Source organism: Doryrhamphus excisus, chromosome 17 (assembly GCF_030265055.1).
Source record: "Doryrhamphus excisus isolate RoL2022-K1 chromosome 17, RoL_Dexc_1.0, whole genome shotgun sequence".
Taxonomy (NCBI): Eukaryota; Metazoa; Chordata; class Actinopteri; order Syngnathiformes; family Syngnathidae; genus Doryrhamphus; species Doryrhamphus excisus.
Window position 1 is genome coordinate 6,155,174 of NC_080482.1, and position 22,333 is coordinate 6,177,506.

General features: G+C 37.9%; 1 protein-coding gene across 4 annotated transcripts in view; it reads right to left on the reverse strand.

The window, feature by feature from the left end:
• grik2 (glutamate receptor, ionotropic, kainate 2) overlaps positions 1 to 22,333 on the reverse strand; it is a 134,550-nt gene that overhangs the window by 15,150 nt on the left and 97,067 nt on the right. For all 4 annotated transcript variants that reach the window (XM_058052758.1, XM_058052761.1, XM_058052759.1 and 1 more), the window contains exons 13-15: positions 19,534 to 19,652; positions 15,411 to 15,628; positions 4,943 to 5,168 (exon numbers count right to left, since the gene is read on the reverse strand). In XM_058052758.1, the coding sequence (XP_057908741.1) occupies positions 4,943 to 5,168; positions 15,411 to 15,628; positions 19,534 to 19,652 (563 nt within the window). The remainder of the gene's footprint in view (positions 1 to 4,942; positions 5,169 to 15,410; positions 15,629 to 19,533; positions 19,653 to 22,333) is intronic.

Here is a 22,333-nt window from a genome sequence, read left to right on the forward strand (position 1 = left end):
CATGTATTCATTTACAGTACTCCACAATATGCATCTGATTAAATTCAAAGGGAAAAAAAGGCAATGAATCCAAATGTTTATTTATTAATAACGACACCCCTCTTGATTGGAGCATTCCTAATAACTCTGTGTGGAGTTTGCATGTGTGGGTTTTCTCCGGGTACTCCGGTTTTTTCCCACATTCCAAAAACATGCTAGGTTAATTGCCGACAAATTATCCATAGGTATGAATGTTAGTATAAATGGTTGTTTGTCTATATGTGCCTTGTGATTGGCTGGCAACCAGTCTAGGGTGTTTCTGGGATAGGCTCCAGCATACCCCCGCGACGCTAGTGAGGATAATCCGCATAGAAAATTTATATTTATGTATATTCTGACTGGATTTGTCCAAATTACCATAATACAATATCCATTTATTGGGTGTAAATGACGTGTATGGAATGACTTTCCATTGTGAATATTTTCAAAGTGATGTATTCTTTGGTTTAATGATGCAAAATATGTCATGAAATGTTTCCTGGTGTATTTTTCAGTGCCTGATATTAGTGGAAAAAAAACCCGTGTTGGCTTTTCCTCTGGTGCACTGTCCTGCCTTCCCTCTGCCTTCTTCATCTCAACAGACAGTCGGTATAGAAATACAGCACCTTCTTTTGGTTTGATGATCAAAACCAATGGCCTTTCGAGAAGCCCAATTATACCATGTTGGAGGAAAATAATATGAATCCTGCCAGAATCTTACTTGTGATGGTATTGCAGCATATTTTATCATGTTGTGGATTGCTATTACAGTATCTTAGTGAAGGTCTTCCTGGCAACCAAACATGGGGGGCATTTAGGGGCGGCAGGTAATGGTTATAAGCAACAAACAATTATTGCCTACACTTAACCTCATCTTTGTGATTATGTGGCTGCATTGACGAGGCCATGTTTACATACCGTTTCATCTGTCCTTCATTGCTCCCCAAGGCTTCTCTGCTTTCTGGCTCTTAACTCAGTGTGGACAGCCAGCATGTTTCAAAAGCATACATATATCACTATGGTGATGGCAAATGTGAATTGCGCTCCCGGCCTTGTTATTCATTGCCACCTTCAGTATATAACTTCCCTCCAGCCCTGGAGTGTAATAAGGTATGTATGTGAGAAGAAAAAAAAATCACTTGCTTGGACAAAACACAGCCAGCCTTGACACTGTGCCAGCCCTGGTGGATCAAAACAAATCACAAGACCTCAGCTGCGATATCATGGCCAGAGTGAGCATGAGCATTGTGTCATGATATCAAGATTTGCTGCTTTTTTGCTGTGATGTAACGCACATTTTGTCCAAAATACTCTAGTTTCTTTACAAATGACTCATCTTTTGGACATATGTTATGATAGAAGAACCTACAAACATACACAAAAAGCCTACAAACAACAAAAGGAAGACAATGGATGGGCACTGCTGAATGCATTTTACAGTGACATGATGATGCCAAACGGGTAAGAAAAAAGCACAACACGAGCACAATGCAGGAAATGAAGTGAAAATTAAGGAAACCCAAAGCTGAAGTCCAACCTGCCACATGAAATATGATGTAAAGCACTTGTTATGCAAATGTTATCCTTTAATACTTCTAATTTCATATCACACCTATTTTTATTTTTTATTGTGGAGTCACTAAAAAATATATGGACGTCAGTCACCATATTTGCTTGTATTTGCTTCTGTACAAAAAAAGCTATTTTGGATTTTTTTGGGGTCAAAATTTTGTGTTTTCACTGAAACCACACTATTATAAAGACCCCAAAATGCTAGAAACAAACTCCTTTTTCTGCTGAAAGAAGAGAGTCTAACGTTTCTTTTACAAAATTTCAATGTTTATGTAGTCCTAAAACTGGGTCTGGAAATTTCATCAAAAAAGCCCCAAAACTCTCTTCTCCAAAAATGGCTGACAATGAATGAGTTTATGATAAAAACGTGCAGTAAAACATAAGAATCAGTTGCTGTTATGTTATATCATAAAATGGTAGCGTAAAGAACTTGTTATGCAAATGTTATCCTTCAATACTTCTAATTTCATATCACACCTATTTTTTTTTTATTTTTTATTTTTTTGTGGAGTCACTAAAACAAAAAATATGGACATCAGTCACCATTATACTTGAACTTGCTTTTGTGCAAAAAAATTTCTGGGAGGTTTTGGGGGTCAAAATTGTGTGTTTTCACTGAAAGATTATTACAAAGACCCCAAAAGGCTAGAAATAAACTCTTTTTTTCTGATGAAAGAAGAGAGTCTAATGTTTCTTTACAATGTTTATGTAGTAGTCGTAAAACTCAATATTCTTTAGGTCTGGAAAAAAAAAACAAAACTCTGTCAGTGTGGAGCTCTCTTCTCCGAAAATGGCTGGCAGTGAATGAGTTCATGATAAAAACGTGCAGTAAAACATAAGCATCAGGTGCTGTAATGTTATATCATAAAAATGGTAGCGCTTGCAAACTGTGAATAGGCAAAGTGAGACTCCACTCAAATAAAATTTGTACACGCCAAGAAGAAAACACTGTCGACCGTTGTTCCCATCCATTGCCGTAATATTCCCAGTTGACAAGAAGTTAACGGCTCATACTGTACTTGATTTCAGTTTAATAACAGATTACAGGTGAATATTGTTGCATATATTTGCAACATGAACACATCTGAGCACTAATTCTACATCCGATTCTACATTTGCTATTCAATGATTTTAAGCCGTAAAAGTGTCATGCGGTAAACACTCTATTAGTATGTCAATAGTGCACAGCTGGGAGTGAAAAGTCTATCCATTAGACAGCTGAGGAAGCTGTCAAGGGGACTGGCAGCTAAGTGCTCCGGCTCTACCAAGGCCCAGGTACTAATGCGATTTGACACCATCTCTCTGTTCATGTCAATGAGATATATGCTAAATGGACAGGCTATATGGGAATACAGCCTGCAGATGGTAAAGGGTAGGATTAGCAATTTAAATTCCTTGTTTCGGCTGCATGTGGACAAGTCGCTGGGGAGTAATAATGCTAACACCTTTTTCTTTAGTCAGTATGGACAAGCTGGTTCACTTTGCTCATATTTCTCTCACTCGCTGAAGCATTTTTTTTTTTCAATGATATATACAGAAGTAGGGTCATTTGCATCGACTGTAATGTGCAGTGTGGAGTGGTTACAAAAATGGCCTCCATTCAATTTTATATTGTTACACAAACTCTCAAAAGGAACATATTAGTCAAGCAAAAGCAAATAGAGACTACCGTCAAATTACATTGCGTAGGTGCACTAACAATAATAAATATTCGCTGACGACATTTCTTGATGTTTTTTTTTTGTCTGTGAATATTGCAGAATATTTGCAAAAGATTGCTTGGGATATGCTAAAAAAAACTGAAAGTTGACTCACTTTATATTTGAATGCTGTTAAATCCAAACTGAACTCAATAACATGTACAGTAAACCTCGGATATATCGGACTTGGATATATCGGAAATTCGCTCACAACGGACAAATAAAAAAGAACCAATTTTTCTGTAATGCATTTCCAATAAAAAATCATTGCATATATCGGATTTTTTATAACGGATTTCGCCTATTTCGGACAAAATCTCCAGTCCCGTTCCAATGCATTTCCATTAAATTTCCCTCGCATATATCGGATGGCCGCATCGTGGCGCTCCGATTCGTCGAATCGTGACAGGCCGCTATACGACGTCATTGGCAGCGTTTGCAGCGTTGCCAACGCGTCCAGGTACATTGGAAACATAGTCGAGGAAGTGCCTTTTTATAACGGATAAAATCCGATTTACGTCCGTTTTACGCATATATCGGATTTATATCCGGTACATGCGTAAAACGGACATTTTCCGGTATACGCATATAACAGATTTCGCTTATATCGGACAAAACCAGTGGGAACAATTGAATCTCATATATCCAAGGTTTACTGTACTTGTTTTTAACTATGTTGCATTATTAACTCATTCAATACCAAATATATATTTATAAATTTTTATTAACCTGAACGCCCGATCTCAAAGATGTTTTTTTTTTACATCATTTCCGTTTTTTTGTGCAAAAAGAGGTGATGATGCAACTGTACACTAATGGATGTCACTTTTAGAGCAGATTTAAGCCATAAAATCGTACAAAAGGTTACACATTGCAGGGAAATTTTAACGACTGATAGATGTATGCGGCACAATAGATGTATTGGTGTCACTCACACAAGCTTTTCCACAAACTTAAGTTTCACTTTCTACCAGTGCCCGGCAACTGCTATACAAGCTCTGTATACTTTTGTAATGGATGCCAGCCAATGTGGCAGAACCTTAAGAGCCGTGCCGGACGTCAAGATGACAGTATGGGCTTTCAGCTTGACGACGATGGGCTGGCTGGACCAGGCGAGAACCAGGAGGAAATGTTAAAAAGAAGCAGTAGCCTTTACATACCGTTTTATTTCTGTGTATATATGTCAGTGACTTAAGAGTTAATTTAGGTCTGAGTTTCGACACTTTTATTTGACTTGAAAATAAGTCATTGGCACGGAACCTGAGAACCACCTGTATGCCTACAACGGCGGATCCACATAAAATTAAAAAGCTTCTATCGTCTCCTACTCCCCATCTGTTCACGGTGTTTTATGGAAATCGGTTGAGTAGGTTTTGCATAAGATATCTAGATAATGCGTAGTGCATACATAATAACTAGACATCTTACGAAGATATTTCGATGTGAGCTTGGATGTTGAGACAATATTGACCGTTTTAAAACATTTTTGCCATTGACTGGAGAAGTAGGACGTAGCATTTCTTGAGTTACGTTGAGGTTCACTCGTTCAGAAGTTAACGCATTCATTGAAAATGAACGTGAAAAGGAACCGCATCGACATGTCAACTGTAGTTTCGACTTAAGATTCTGTGTCGTCATTGCAGCGTACATACCCATTGGGGTGCCAACCCCATAGGCTTGTGAGTCAATGAGGCCTCCAATCTGGGTGAGGTTGCAGTTGCGTTGCGTGACAAACTCAATGGTGGTCGACTCCATGAGGAAAGCATAGTCGGAGGTTAGCACTCGGTGAATGCCCTCTTCGACGTTCTTCACCATCACAGAATGCCGTCGACTGCTCATGAACTCCCACATTTTATCATATGTGGAGATCTTGGTTTTCTGTGAGGAGACAGAAAAAAAATTGAAAATTAAAGCTAGTAACTTAAACAATGAATTGTGCAGTTTTTATAAAACTAGGGCCACATTTGGAAAGGGAAGTAATGGGAAATATTTCCCACTGTATAAGGCAGTAGAACCAACCAAACATAGTGGTGACTCGGTTGTCGTACGTCCCAGTTTTCATAGGAAATTTTCGATGAAAAGTCCAAAATAGAAGTTGCCAAAGTCCGTCTATTGCAGAAATGATCATTCAATTTAATCATCCCATTGCAGCAAACTCTTTTCAAGCAACACTACAAATGATTTGATGACCCACAGCATGCATTAATATTGTGCAGAACAAATGGCCTAAAAATTTTTACAATTTAGCAATTTTAGAATTTTGCAATTTTACAATTTTGCAATTTTGCAATTTTACAATTTTGCAATTTTGCAATTTTGCAATTTTACAATTTTACACAAATTTACGGCATACGGCACCCGGAAGCGCTGTCACGACAACCGGCTAACTGGCTAAAGTGGATCTCCTGAGCATAAACAAATGTATTTTATGAGTTTGAATGTATTTTAATGTATTTTTTACTCTGTTTACTTGCTTTTATTCAACTCCATTTTTTCTGTAAAGCGGCTTTGAGTATTTTGAAAAGTGCTATACAAATAAAATGTATTATTATTATTATTATTACAAGTGATTTTTTTCAAGTCTTTTGCTCTCCTGCTACTCCTTACAGTTAGCAACATTGGGAATGTAGTTTGAATATGGATATCCATAATCCCACAGATGTCTGGCAGAGTGCATTACTACCAATGAATGGGTCATTCTTGGATGACCGACACTTTTTGTTCATTATTATTATTTACTATTATGATTATTACCGGCTGCACAGAGGTCGAGTGGTTAGCGCACAGACCTCACAGCTAGGAGAACCAAGTTCAATTCCCGTTTTCTCCAGGGACTCCGGTTTCCTCCCACATTCCAAAAACATGCTAGGTTAATTGGCGACTCCAAATTGTCCATAGGTATGAATGTGAGTGTGAATGGTTGTCTGTCTATATGTGCCCTGTGATTGGCTGGCGACCAGTCCAGGGTGTACCCCGCCTCTCGCGTGAAGACGGCTGGGATAGGCTCCAGCACTCCCACAACCCTTGTGAGGATAAGCAGTAGAAAATGAATGAATGAATGAATTATATAATTGGTGGTCTGCACGGTGGATGAGTGGTTAATGCACAGGCCTCACAGCATGGAGACCCGAGTTCAATTTCTCCGGGTACTCCGGTTTCCTCTCACATTCCAAAAACATGCTAGGTTAATTGGCGACTCCAAATTGTCCATAGGTATGAATGTGAGTGTGAATGGTTGTTTGTCTATATGTGCCCTGTGATTGGCTGGCGACCAGTCCAGGGTGTACCCCGCCTCTCGCCCGAAGACAGACAATTAATGAATGATTATTACTTGACTTATGATGGGAATTATTTATGTTGCATAAAACACAGGATATCATTCATAAAACACAAACAGTGATGTAACTATAGAGCTGTTTCTGCTGGAGCCAAATGATCGAGATCACTACAAAGAGCCGAAATGCCCGTCTTTATTACTTTTGAGGGGAGCAGATTTGAAGGTAGTTTTGAAGCCATTTGAAACCTAATTAAGTCACATCTTCAAGGTCCCGCCCGCCATTATTGTGTGTAATGACTTTTTGTGGCTGGTCGATATTTTAGATCAACTGGGTGATTTGTGGAGTGCCTATCAGAATCTTTTGGAGTCACCCTTGACAAATCAGGTGATTGAGCATGCAGGCCGCTGACTACTGATAAGAGGGGAGCAGTGACTGTGAATACACGGACAGGCAGATAACCACCTGGATTCCAAAGCAGGTAGATGGCAGAGGTGCATCCTCCATATTTATACACAATAAGATGTGTGATCTTGGAAAAGGGCATGTAAAGATGAAAACCATGCTCAAAATAATCCATTTTAATCCTGCAGAAAACGACTAGTAGTAAAATTGAAAATAAATATTCTTGCCCAAAGAACGTCTAATGTCTCAATTTCAATATTAACATATTTAATTTGAGTATATTGTCACCAATCAGCAGTAAATATTGTATAATGCTTCCTTTTCTGCTTACACCAACTCGTTAAACATAAATAAAATAATAATAATAATAAATAAATAATAAATAAAAACATTTAAAATCAATTAAGTAATATTTTGACCTGGCAAACAGATGTAAAAATCTGCTGTTAGACACAGAGCAAATCTGTTTAGCACAGGGGTGGGCAAACTACGGCCCGGGGGCCACATGCGGCCCACCAAGCGTTTGAATCCGGCCCGCCAGTTGCTTTCTAAGTATTTCAATTTTTAACATACAGCTGATAGTATAATACTTTTACAGATCAAATTAGACAAATAATTCAAGGGAAATTATAAGCATAAAATAGTGTGTGTGTGTGTGTGTTTAATATATGTTCCGGCCCAACAGACAATTTTGTTAACTCAATGCGGCCCACGAGTCCAAATATTTGCCCCCCCTGGTTTAGCATATAAGGGCATTTAGATCAACAATACTATCTGCCCCAATGGCTGGACGGGACAAAAAAAAAACAAAAAAAAACAAAAAGAGAAAAGAAAAATCTGCTATTAAAAGGCTGGTTACCTTTTAATGATAACCATTTAATTAAGAACTTCTTTCTTAACTGTCAACTAAATTTAATCATGAAATCCAGACAATATAATCCGCCCCAAAATAACCATGCAAAAGTAACATTTTCAACATTGGGACAAATGCAACCCCCACCCACATTTGCTGCAGTAGACTTGGTATTGCCAGACACGTCTCTTGGCTCAAGAAAATCGTTGCTCTTTCACAGACAGTTAAGCAAGATGTAAATGGCACTTTTATTTGAAGTGGACAGCGATGAAAAGTTAAACACACTGGAACTGGTTCAGCGCAATGTACTGAAGTTATACCATGTTATGTATATTGTGTTGTAATGTAATGTAGACTAATCTGCATCGCATTTTCTGTTCCTTACATGTATGGGCAAAGCGCTAAACTGGTGGAAAACCACGCCATTAGGTACATCCATCCATTTTGAGAAACGGGGTACACTCTGGATAACCTTCACACATATGGAGAAGTTAACATCTACTGTTTACCATGATGTGTTTAAACATGTATGTTTTAGGAACCCCACAGATACAGGGAAAATATTCAGACTCCACAAACAGACACCAAAATGGAGTTTTGAACCCTCGATCTACTGACTGTGAAGCAAACACATCAACCACTCAGAGCTCAACCCATTCTGGAAAACCTGAAAACAACACATACAGTACATAGGTACTGTTGATAGTAGAGATGTTACAGGAACGAAGATTAAAACGTGATAAGATTTCCTGTTCAGAAAAAAATGTCTTGTGGGCCACTAGGCCTGGATTGATAAGAAATTAATGAGTTATTATTCATTATTAAAGGTTAAATAACTTTTGCTGGACTCAGTATGTATGCATGTCACTCTGCATTACATTGGTATGTTTGTTTCGTAGAACAACGGCATAAATGGAGTGAGAATGCACAAGAGTGTAACATTCATTCATTTTTTCTCGCTTTTTCCTTACGAGGGTCACGGGGGGTGCTGGAGCCTATCCTAGCTGTCTTCGGTCGAGAGGCGGGGTACACCCTGGACTGGTGGCCAGCCAATCACAGGGCACATATAGACAAACAACCATTCACACTCACATTCATACCTATGGACAATTTGGAGTCGCTAATTAACTTAGCATGTTTTTGGAATGTGGGAAGAAACGGGGAGAACATGCAAACTCCACACAGAGATGGCCAAGGGTAGAATTGAACCCTGGTCTCCTAGCTGTGAGGTCTGCGCGCTAACCACTCGAGCGCCGTGCAGCCAAGAGTGTAACACAGTAGAAATTAAATTAGTAACATTCATTCATTCATTTTCTACCGCTTATCCTCACAAGGGTTGCAGGGGATGCTGGAGCCTATCCCAGCTGTCTTCGGGCGAGAGGCGGGGTACACCCTGGACTGGTCGCCAGCCAATCACAGGGCACATATAGACAAACAACCATTCACACTCACATTCATACCTATGGACAACCTAGCTTAGCCTAGATATTTATTAATTCACCCTTTGCATCGTTAATTTTCCTCACAGTGAATTTCAATTTTTGCTACCACCTTTTTGTATTAACTTCAACGTTTTTTCAGAGAGTCCGACATTTTTCCTTCCACAAAATTAGTTTGAAATCTTATTTATGCAAGCTGCATTCAACTAAAGGTTCCATTGTAGGTGTCCTTTTGTCTTGTTGGACACTCATGGTTCAATGGTTCAACTGGTGAAGGTTAATGTTGTTTTACAATTTAGAAAATTGCATCTAATAACATAATTTTAATGTATTTATTGACAAAGAGCTTCTTGTGATTAAATTAACTTGTCTAATCGAATTATTTTGAGGATATGTCAAGGTCAAGGTCAACGTAAGGGCTTGAAAGGGATCAGCATAAGATATATACGGAGTTACAGGGAGGAAATTAATATTATTCCAGAGAGTTGGGGTACACTCTAGAATGAATATTAATACACCCAAATGAATATGACATTCATGAAACTTATAAATGTTTGTTTTTGCTGTTGTTTTTAATGAGTGAATAAAATCAATGCGATTTAACGCCTGAAGCATTCAATGTGTGTGTGTGTGCTTGTGCAGCCTTGGTTCGCCGTCAACACACACCGCACCGGTCTTTCAGATTCAAGATTGTCTCCGCTACTTGTCAAAGTGTTTTGCATATTTCTCAAAAGCCCTTAATCAAAAGAATATGGTGTGCGAGAAAGAGAATGCTGCATGTTTTTTTTTTGTTTGTTTTTTTTGTCAGTACAAACAAACCAGCCTTTGCTTTTATCAGCCTTCTACCATGCCACCTTTTTACACGTAGCACTGATGGTACAGGGTGCATTTAAACCAAAATGGCTACGACGGGAAGAGCAATTCTGTACATAAAATCACATTTTGACTTCTGTCAGTTCGAACCGCAAGAGAGAGCGCTTAAAAGCAACGTGATGGCAAGCAGGTGATAATGCCCTTGAGCATGCACTTTGGTTTTAAAAGTTACATTTTAATTCAGTTAACATCTTTTACTTTAATTTGGTGTCATTCAAACTATACACCTGAGACTGTCTGATGTAAAAGCTACATGCATTTGTATTACTGTATTATTATTATTATTAGGGATGCTCTGCTAAGGGTTTTATGCTGTTTACAGTGAAACAACACAACATCAATAAAACATTACACAAAAAAGTGAAAATGCTATTACTTCTCTTTAGCCTTTGTTTCTGATTCTTTGCACCAAACCATACAAAAGCTTTTTAAATTGTATCATGAAGACTTTATGTGAGAAGCTTTCTATGAGAGTGAAAATGCACTCTCAGTCGGACTGAATGATTAGGTGTTATAATAATATAGCATCCAACAAATGCTGCTCATTTTCTTCACCTTGCATGCGTGTGTAATACATATTTTGACCAATAACGTCCAAGAGCGTCATTGCTTGATTGGTTGGAGTCACCTAATGGACATTATTGACTGATGTGCAGGAGTGACTAATGAGTAATCATATCCAGTATAGTTAGGATTCTAATTATTCTTGACATGCACACATAAAAACTTGCACGCAGAGAGGTCGCAAGTGCAAGGCAGAGGAGGAGTGCGTGACCCTTTCATGTGTCGCAAGTTTAAAATAAAATTGTGTACATTGCCCGGCCATGGCAGCAGCTCCTTCCGTAACGGGCGACTCCTCTCCTGACCTTCATGGACGCACAGCAGCGTATCTGACATGAATGTGTAGAAGTGAGTGGGCCGCTCGAGCCTCGTATGATGCCCACGCACGTACATCCCCAAGAGCCTTACATGAAGCGCACTTAGCACACGCACTCACAATCTAAAAGCGACCAATTTGGCAAGCTTGTGGGAGTCACGAATCCCTTGCTCCATAAGTACAACACACTTGTAACCCCTCTGACCACCCTACTTCTGCTACGTGCTGGGCATGGCCCAAAAGATTCCCCAAAATTGCTGACCCCGTGCATATGGTAACACGTACGTCGGGATGTAACACCCACTTAAGATTCAATGTGTTCCAAAAACACAAGGGGAATTTACCATTGCAAATACTACCGTATTTTCTGGACTATAAGTCACTCCGGAGTATAAGTCGCACAAGGCCAGAAATGCATAATTAGGTAGAAAAAGAACATACATAAGTCGCTCTGGAGTATAAGTCGCACAAGGCCAAAAATGCATAATTAGGTAGAAAAAAACATACATAAGTCACACTGGAGTATACTAAGTCACAGAAGGCCTGAAATGCATAATTAGGTAGAAAAAACATACATAAGTCGCACTGGAGTATAAGTCGCACAAGGCCAAAAATGCATAATTAGGTAGAAAAAAACATACATAAGTCGCACTGGAGTATAAGTCGCATTTTTTGCGGGTAATTTATTTTACATAAACAGAGTAAAATAAACATAAACAGAAAAGGTGTCCAGTGTTTATGTAACATAAACAATTTTTTCATGTATAAGTCGCTCTGGAGTATAAGTTGCAGGAACAGCCAACCTATGAAAAAGCGCGACTTATAGACCAGAAAATACGGTATTTGGAGATATCCAACCTTTCTTGTGTTTGTGACACATGCAAAATTATACAGTACACAGTATAGTACCATGTCCAAGTACCACTTCACAGTTACATACCTAAACAGGCATCTTCCAGTCATATATTCAAGGTATAGGTGAGGTAACAATTGAGCACAACCTTTAGGAGGTGTGATTTTCATTTGCTAACAAGCAAGACTCTGCTGCAGAGGGTGTTTGCTTATTAAATTATTCAGTGTTATTGTAGAAACAGTCCACTGGGAATGTTTCTGCTCGAAAGACTAGTGAAACATTCCAATGCTTCAGAGACAATCCCATGCAGACATCTACATAATTAGCCGCCATTATACTATTTTACAGCACAAGTCAATAATTACCCAAACAGCAGGTATTTTGTATTTTTATTCCACAGTGTGAATTTGTGATTTTTGTGAATGTCATTTTTGTGTACACTCTTGAATTAACACCAACCGTTATTATAACAAATTATGACTGCACCTTGATGCAAGTGCATGAAGTGCAAATAAAAATCTGCATTTGCCTGGCTTTATTAATGCGTAACAGAAACAAATGGCCCCCGCAACAGTAGTTTGTATTTTTCTTTCTTGTTAGGAAGCACGCCTTTATTAATGTACATTTAAGTGTAGCCTCAGTGGCTTCTTTTATGTGGAGATTTGTTGATAGAAGACAGAGATAGAGATTTGTTCTTTTTTTATAGAAGTATAAACAACGAATGGCCATTCTTAACAGGTGTATTGTAAAACAGCCATAAAAGTGCAACGTCTGCTCTGTTCCGGCTTGTCAAGCATGTGTGCTGCTTACAACAGTCAATTAGAGGGTGAAATAAGAAAGTGATTGCGAAACTATCACCACAATTGTCCCATGCATGACTGTGAATACCATACTGCTGTATTTGTGACGAACCGCAACCATCCTTGTCGACGAGGAGTGCCTGTTAATGTGTTTGAGGCATGCATGAATGAGGGGGGGAAAAAAGGGTGTGAAAGTGTGAAGACAGCTGTTGCTTGTAGCTGAGAATGTACATTAATTCATTGTAAAAACAGAACAACACCTAACCTACAAAGTGATCACCTTCCATATTTCCAACAAACAGGCTCTTTTGCATCAATGTTTTGGTTTACAGTAAAATGTATACCTTTAATACAACATGTCCAATGCAACGTTAACAAATCCCCTTTAAGAATCCTCCCAATTTTCTCCAGGCATCTGTCATATTCAGTAATCCATCATTTATTGCACTTAAAACATACATAAGTCGCACTGGAGTATAAGTCGCACAAGGCCAAAAATGCATAATTAGGTAGAAAAAATACATACATAAGTCGCACTGGAGTATAAGTCGCACAAGGCCAAAAATTCATAATTAGGTAGAAAAAACATACATAAGTCACACTGGAGTATAAGTCGCAAAAGGCCAAAAATTCATAATTAGGTAGAAAAAAAACATACAAAAGTCGCACTGGAGTATAACTCGCACAAGGCCAAAAATTAATAATTAGGTAGAAAAAAACATACATAAGTCGCACTGGGGTATGAGTCGCACAAGGCCAAAAATGCATAATTAGGTAGAAAAAAAACATACATAAGTCGCACTGGAGTATAAGTCGCACAAGGCCAAAAATGCATAATTAGGTAGAAAAAAACATACATAAGTCGCACTGGAGTATAAGTCGCACAAGACCAAAAATGCATAATTAGGTAGAAAAAAACATACTACATAAGTCGCACTGAAGTATAAGTCGCACAAGGCAAAAAATGCATAAATAGGTAGAAAAAACATACATAAGTCACACTGGAGTATAAGTCGCACAAGGCCAAAAATTCATAATTATATAGAAAAAACGTACATAAGTCACACTGGAGTATAAGTCGCACAAGGGCAAAAATTCATAATTAGGTAGAAAAAAACGTACATAAGTCGCACAGGAGTATAAGTGGCACAAGGCCAAAAATTCACAATAGGTAGAAAAAAACGTACATAAGTCGCACAGGAGTATAAGTGGCACAAGGCCAAAAATTCACAATAGGTAGAAAAAAAACATACATAAGTCGCACTGGAGTATAACTCGCACAAGGCCAAAAATTCCTAATTAGGTAGAAAAAAACATACATAAGTCGCACTGGAGTATAAGTCGCACAAGGCCAAAAATTCCTAATTAGGTGGAAAAAAACATACATAAGTCACACTGGAGTATAAGTCGCACAAGGCCAAAAATGCATAATTAGGTAGAAAAAAACATACATAAGTCACTCTGGAGTATAAGTCGCACAAGGCCAAAAATTCATAATTAGGTAGAAAAAAAACATACATAAGTCACACTGGAGTATAACTCGCACAAGACCAAAAATGCATAATTAGGTAGAAAAAAAAACATACATAAGACCATAATAAGCGAAATTCCACAAAGTAGAATTCATTTTAGATGGAATATGTAGTAAGAGCATAGAAAACCAGTTTATGAACTTCTTGACATGATTTGTAACATTATTAGAGCATTACTAGAGCTGGACATGAACTAACAACCCTATAGTCATCTTTACAATTGGACTACCCAACATCGTAAATATTATGTTCCCTATGGAAGCTCAGTGGCAGGCGGACAGGAAGTGAAGTTGGGGTTTCCTGTTTAGTGCTACTGAGTTCTCTTTACTCGCTTCCGAGGAAGCTGCCGTTCACAGCTGGTCCTTATTAGTAATTAGGAGGTTTCTTAATGGCGAGTGTGCGGACTTGGCAATTGAAGTGAAAGCGACTTTGATGTGTTTCCTGTGTGAGACGGTCTCTCAGTCATCAAAAACTTACTTTTTCATGCATTCCACTGGATGTCCTTACGCTACTTATTCTATTCGGTGTAGCCCCATCGCTTTTTTAGTAGATTCTGTATCCACCTGTTGAAGCTAATTAAATACTTTAACTACACTTGGACTTGTCTCTGCATCCTGGGGTCACAACCATGCACGGCCATGACACTTCTTTCTCTTTTGACCACAGCAAATCAACCGCTTCCATCCAACCCTTTCTCACATCAACTACTCTCATGTCCTCCTTCACTACATCCATAAACCTTCTCTTTGGTCACCTCCTACCTGGCAGGAGCCTTCTACCAATATATTCACTATCTCTCCTCTGGACATATCCGAACCATCTCAGTCTGGCCTCTCTGACTTTATCTCCAAGGCTTTCTAACATGTAATGTCCCTCTGATGTGCTCATTCCTGATCCTATCCATCCTGGTCACTCCCAATGAGAACCTCATCCTCATCTCTGCTACCTCCAGTTCTGCTTCCCAAAAAATTAATAATTTATTCAGCCATGAAATGGCATGATTTATTAATTAATTTATTAATTATTAATTAAGAACCGCAAAGACGACTGTAGTGAGGACGATGCTCAAACTATAGCAGCTTCCTGTCAGCAGTGTTTCCTGTCATAACGTCCATCAAGGATAAGCCCAAAGTCAAAATGTAGTAACACAGGAACCCTGTAAACAACGAACCACCTGTAATAAGAAAAGATATGAAAAAAAAACATAACTGACCTTAAAGAAAGTCATAGTAGCACCATCCTCTAAAACGCCATACTCTATCTTGGTCTGCTTGGCCAGGTCGTCAGCAGAGTCGATGGGCGACTCCATCCTCTCCACCGTGAGGAAGGCCGCCAGGTTTGCAGTGTAGGAGGAAATGATGATAAGTGTAAAAAACCACCAGATTCCTCCTACAATTCTGGTGGAGAGGGCTTTCGGCATGAGCTCAGATCCTGAATGAGAGGAGCAAAGGGAGGTCAGGAAGCCTGATTTAGCACTGGACGAGAGAGACGGGGGCAGCATCCTGGACAGCGAGGTCAGGATGGGCTTCAGAACACGCAGGTTCTTGTATTTTAAAACGCTACCTGTCCTTTTTTCTTATGAGAGAATTTTCCATTCTCTTTTGAAAATAAATCCTTTGAGACGTAATGTTAGAATACACGCTGTAGGTAATTGAACCTGTGTCCAGAATGTGACCAGGATGCAATAATGTATACATCTATCCTCATTATAATTGTTTACCGCAATTGATTTAGTCTGTGGATAAACCAACAGTATCTGAGTGGGATAATGGGAAGGTATATGTCTGAAACGAGGTGTGCCGGAATTCTACGTCTGTTTCATCCAAGACGATTAAACAATTCAAAGATGGGGTTGTGCACATTCATTCCCAGGAAAAGCTGCTAAGGAGCCATAAAGATAGGACGTTAAGAATGATGTGCTCCACTCCGTCTGTGAGAAACTCAATCTGCTTGCAGGAGAAAAAAAAACGACTCCACCTCAAGCTTATACTGTAGCTGCAAGGCTGACGAGGATTTTTTTTTTCATTCAGACTAAAATCAGGCTACCAGGTTGATTTTAATGTATTATGACTGCATTTCTATAAATACATTAGGTTAGATCAGGGGTGCCCATTACGTCGATCGTCAGCAAAGGTAGTTTGAGTTGACCGCATAAACTTTGTAGATGTCATATTCCATCAATGCGACATTAAACTTCTTTTTTTTGATAATAGATAAATCAACACAGCGATAAGACGTCTATATTTATAGCAAAAGTTAACCATTAACTCAAAAGTATTTGATCGCCACGCCACTATAGAAATATTTTTCTACACTTCTGTTTTCTAAACTATTACTTCATGATCAATTTGAAAGTGTGCCCACTGCTGAAAACCTTCGGAATATGTTGCCTTGACTTCGGCTGAATTGTCTGTTGTATAATAATTTTGCTTTATTACATAATGGTAAAACAAACCTGAATATTTGGAGTACTAAGAATACATGGGATATAAACTGTTCAATAATAATTTTTTTTGGCTCAAGAATCAAATACCGTATTTAAGTCGCACTTTTTTTTATAGGTTGGCCGTTCCTGCGACTTATACTCCAGAGTGACATATACGTACATGAAAAAAACTGTTTATGTTACATAAATACTGGACACATTTTCTGTTTATGTTTATTTTTTGTAACCATTATGTTAGCATATCTTACATCTATTCAGTCTGTTCTATATTATTTTATTATTGTTAGAACTTGCCTTCCAAGAGGATATAATGTCTGTTTTGGTCAAGTAGTTTGTAAAATAAATTACCCGCAAAAAATGTGACTTATACTCCAGTGCGACTTATGTATATTTTTTTCTACCTAATTATGCATTTTTGGCCTTGTGCGACTTATACTCCAGAAAATACAGTAATACAAATAAGTATATTTATTAAACTGCTTAACTTAAAACAGAATACATTCAGTATCCAGGTTGTGGGGGTCTCCAACTTCCATCACTATTAGAACTAAGAATATGCATATGTATACAGATTTGGAGTGTGCGGGGCTTAAACTGGAAATTAGCTTGAGTGGGGCTTACATTGGTACATTATTTTAAGTCCGAAATTGCCATGGATTGATCAGAAGTTGTAGTTGTAAGAAGTTATTCCCCTATACGTATGTGTACTGTGTATGTGTGTAAGTGATCTGTAAGACTTTATTATTTCATAATTTTTTTAAATCATCTGTTGGTGATTCATGCAAACATGCAATGATGGCAAACGGGGAAATAATCCGTCAGCGTTGTTCACTGTATTTTTCTCAAAAAACACAGCGTTCAGTACTTCAAACAAAGTTACTTTATCTCACTACTGGTCATTTGTTTTTTTATATTGGCCGATTTTGACTGGTGGCAGATCGATCTATGCATCCCTAGTATTTAGTATAGTAGTTTCAAGTTTAGCAGTTGGATTATAATAAGATATATATCCTGTTGACTTGCATGCTAAAAAAGTGTGTGCGTTCCTGATATCCATGTACAATAAACGGACATACTCTTCGGCATCTTTGGGACTTTGATATTTTAAAAGTGTGAGCACCCCTGAGTTAGACAAACATCAAAGGGCTAAGTATAGCTATCTGTAATAATAATGATGATCTGTGCATTGACATTGGACTTGTGATGGTGGCTATTTGCACACCCTTCCCATCCAAACCCACATCACAATAAAAAAAAAAGAATAATAAAAAAAAAATACAGGATAATTCAACAATTAATTGAACTTACTCAGAATTTTCACGATTGGTTTTGTTTTAAAAAAAAAATAACATGAAATTATTCAGAGCAGAATCTTACCCTCCTGTAGTAACTGGCACAGTTGCGAAAAGTCGATCCACAAGATTTGAAACTAACCCAAGCTAAACTTTGGTTGGGGCTGACTGTCATGTACCCAAGGTAACGTCATGACCAAACAGCACATCCCACATTTTTCTGGGGGGTGGGGCAAGCCGCCCGGCAGGAGAGCCTCTCTACACGGTCAGCAGTGTAACACCGTATTGAACGTCTAAATGAGAACGATGGTCTTACTTTTTTATATCATTTTATTTGATGCCAGATTGTAATCAGTTTTTTTCTCGTTCGATTCACGTGATGTTTGGTGTTTGTAGAGTTTTTGTTATATACATTCACACATAAGTGGTCCTCAGTTTGCGAGCCAACTCTGTTCCGATGATGTGTTGCAAGTTGATTTTTAGTCAAAACTCATACTTGCACCTTAAAACTTAAGGCACTCCCATAAAAGTACAGTAAACCTCGGATATATCGGAAATTCGCTCACAACGGACAGATAAAAAAAGAACCAATTTTTCTGTAATGCATTTCCAATAAAAATTCATTGCATATATCGGATTTTTTATGACGGATTTTGCCTATTTCGGACAAAATCTCCAGTCCCGTTCCAATGCGTTTCCATTAAATTTCCCTCGCATATATCAGATGGCCGCATCGTGGCGCTCCGATTCGCCGAATCGTGACAGGCCGCTATACGACGTCATTTGCAGCGTTTGCAGCGTTGCCTGCGCGTCCAGGTACATTGGAAACATAGTCAAGGAAGTGCCTTTTTATAACGGATAAAATCCGATTTACGCATATACCGGATATAAATCCGATATATGCGTAAAACGGACATTTTCCGGTACACGCATATAACGGATTTCGCTTATATCGGACAAAACCAGTGGGAACAATTGAATTCGATATATCCGAGGTTTACTGTACATAAAAGTAGTAACTAGTTCTTGAGCAGGTCATGTTGATGAACCAAAATGAATTCCTTAATGTAACCACAAAACACCATAGAACAGAGGTCGTGAACAGAGGACCACCGTATACTTGTATATAATGTATACCATGTTCTGGTTTCTCCTTTAGTTTTGAGTACATTACACTGAATGTAAAATAGTGATTCCAGTGTACCAATCCACAAGGCAGGACCATGCATTTCAGACCCTAAACGCATCTAGAAAACAGCTAATTTCGATATAAAATTATTAATCCATTCAGGGAAATTAAGGCAAAACCAGATTGTTGCATGCATCTTCAGTGTCCCAAGGTGAAATCATTCCGTTTTCAACTACTAATCATTTAAACCGATGCACAAACTTACCTGTTAAAACGAGTGGGAGTACGATCCTAAGAGTATTTAAAAAGCATGCTCAAATCTCCTTCCAATAATTTCTACCAATGATGCTTCTAGCTACATGCACAGAGGCCCCCCCATGCATTGTGGGCGTGGAACAAGTGCAAGTTTGACCCCCAGCAAAAAAAGTGGGAATTGTGCTAGGAATAAGGTGCAGGCAGAGGCGTCTACCTTGCTGCATGAGAGCTCCAACTCCGAACCAGAAACTATTTAGCAGGGTGAAATTGTTTTCCACTACATCCGACTCAGGGTTGCAAGGGTGGGGGTTATACCACTCGTAGGGACTAAACCTGTGACAATTGACAAAGAAGACACACATATGTTTATTGTAGTTGCATGAAGACAAATGCAGGGGGGGTACTGTTTTAAGTTCGTCCTACCTGGGGAGATGGAAAAAAAAAAAAGATTAGTCACGTTCAATGATATGTTTCTATAAATACAATTGACATAACTACTATTTACTTAGTAAATTAGGAAATTAAATACATTTTAATCAGATTTTTATAGGAATATGTTACACCAAAAAACAACATAATCTTGAATACTTTTAAATCCTATTCATGGATTTAAATTGATACTCATTCAAAAATAATCTCCTCATGTGGGCAAGATCATATCAAAGGCAAAGTTTCAATGTTTTTTAATCAAACGGTTCTGAAAATAAATCCAATGTCATACCGGACAAGTGTTAAGATTCAGTAAATGAAGCTGTCCGTTGTCATATTTCTGCTTTACGCATTAATCACGCAAAAATATCCCTCATTTATTCATGTTAGGTGACACTGCATTAGTATAAATATGCTGACCTGATTTGATTTTTAAAACTTTTGTACCGCAAAATGGAAATACTGATTCATTCTCAGGTGTCACTTTTTGATTTATTGTCATCCTATAGTGGACAAAGCAGCAGTGCTTGATTCGAATTGTCTTACATAGCATTATATGAATATGTACGTGTATATTGATAACATGACTGCAACTTGAGTGATGGCTTTATCATTCTACTTCCTTATGCCACCTTGACACTTGCATAAAGTTTGAATCTGCATTGTCCTGCAAGTCATCGTGGAATTATCTGGTCTCGATTTGTCCCACGTGACAACATTGCCCCGAGCTTCCTTAATTTGTCGACTTGCAAAGGACCTACAAGATGATGAAACTATCATTGCAGAAAATAAAATATGTCTGTATTATCTCATAGCTGCAGTAGTATTAATTCCCCGAGACCAGAAGAGAATACAGAAAGAAGAAATCTAACCCTGATATCACTTAACTTCACAAAGGACGTTTCAAACGCTACAAAAATTACTTGAGAATTACCCTCCTCCAAGAGGTAGTTTAAAAGATAAGCCATTCAGGAGAATTAGAAACACTTTGATACCGCCCATATTGTTTGTGAATAACGTGTGTTGCGTTCAAGACTAGTTCACGCAAGTAATACGTCGTAGGCATAAGCGACATCTGTTCATTCATCGCAATTATCTGTATCCTATTCATACTGGGAGTGGGCGGGGCATAATGCGGAAGTGTGTGTGGTTTAACCAGAAATGGGCGTGGCTTAAATGTAGTCTGAAATTGACTTGCATTGATCAGAAGTTGCTGTAGTTGCTGTGCAGGGTATGTGTGTAAATGATCCGTTTCACTTTATTATTTAATTATTTTGAATGATTTGTGTGAATTTTGGCGATTCATGCAAACATGGTCAAAAGGTGTGATTCCTTGTCGTGAAAAGCTAATCATCACTTGCTGTGGAAATGTTTGAGTAAAGTTGTCATTGCAGTGTGGGTCAAGAAATGCTAAATCAATGCTGTTATAAAAGGCAATACAACTTGACCCTTCTTTGGTTGCGGCCCTGTCATTTCAATTATACTGTTCTTACATTATCTCGGGTCATCTGCTCTGCAGGGAGAGATATCGTGCGCACGGTTAAATAAGCATGGATTAAAAAAAAAAAAAGACGTATTCTCTCATAATATGTTAGCAATGTTCATCTGGGGCATCCATAGGAGCGGGGTCGTCCCACAGAAAAGTCAACAATGATGAATCATCATTGTTATTATGGTTGCGAAAACATGGAAAAAAACTCCTTCGTAACAAACGAGTAACAAAGAGAGTACGAAGTAATTTGTAGTGTTACAATATTTCATTACAGTTTCGACCAAATCATAAGAGGTATGCCTTTGAAATGAGAATGCACATAAAGCGTCATTAAAAACAATATTGAAAAATAAAATATTATGATATATATGTATATAATATAATATTGGATAATATAAATAATATTAGATTATATATATATATATATATATATATATATATATATAATATGTATTATTTTATATTATAATAATATTAATATAATATACAATATTATACAAATATTATATTATATTATATTATTATAAAATATTTTTATGTCAGCCATAAGAAATGGCTGATCCTGTCCTCTAATCGTACAGTATATCATATATTGGGAAACAAATGACATTCAAAGAGAAATAGAAGCAAGGGAGGTATTTCGATTAAGGAACTATAATAACATTTAGTGTATGCAAATTTGAAGCTATAGAATGCAGAAAAATGTGCAAAAATTAGTCACTTTATCATCCAAATCTTCTAATTTCTTTTCATAAAATCAGCCATACGTTACAACAGAAACACGATTTTTCCGCTGGTGATATAAAGTCAGTTGGAAAACTGCTTGTACTACTAAACGCGGTGCTTTAAGAAAAATACACTCAACAAGGCTGATAGATTATTTCCCTGTTTGTTATTTGTTGTTTGCATGAATCACCAACTTTGCACAGGTCATTAAAAATAAATAAAAGAATAAATTCTAAATGATCACTTACACACAGTATCTCATATATTGGGAAACAAATGACATTCAATGAGAAATAGAAGCAAGGGAGGTATTTTGATTAAGAAACTATAATAACATTTAGTGTATGAAAATTTGAAGCTATGGAAT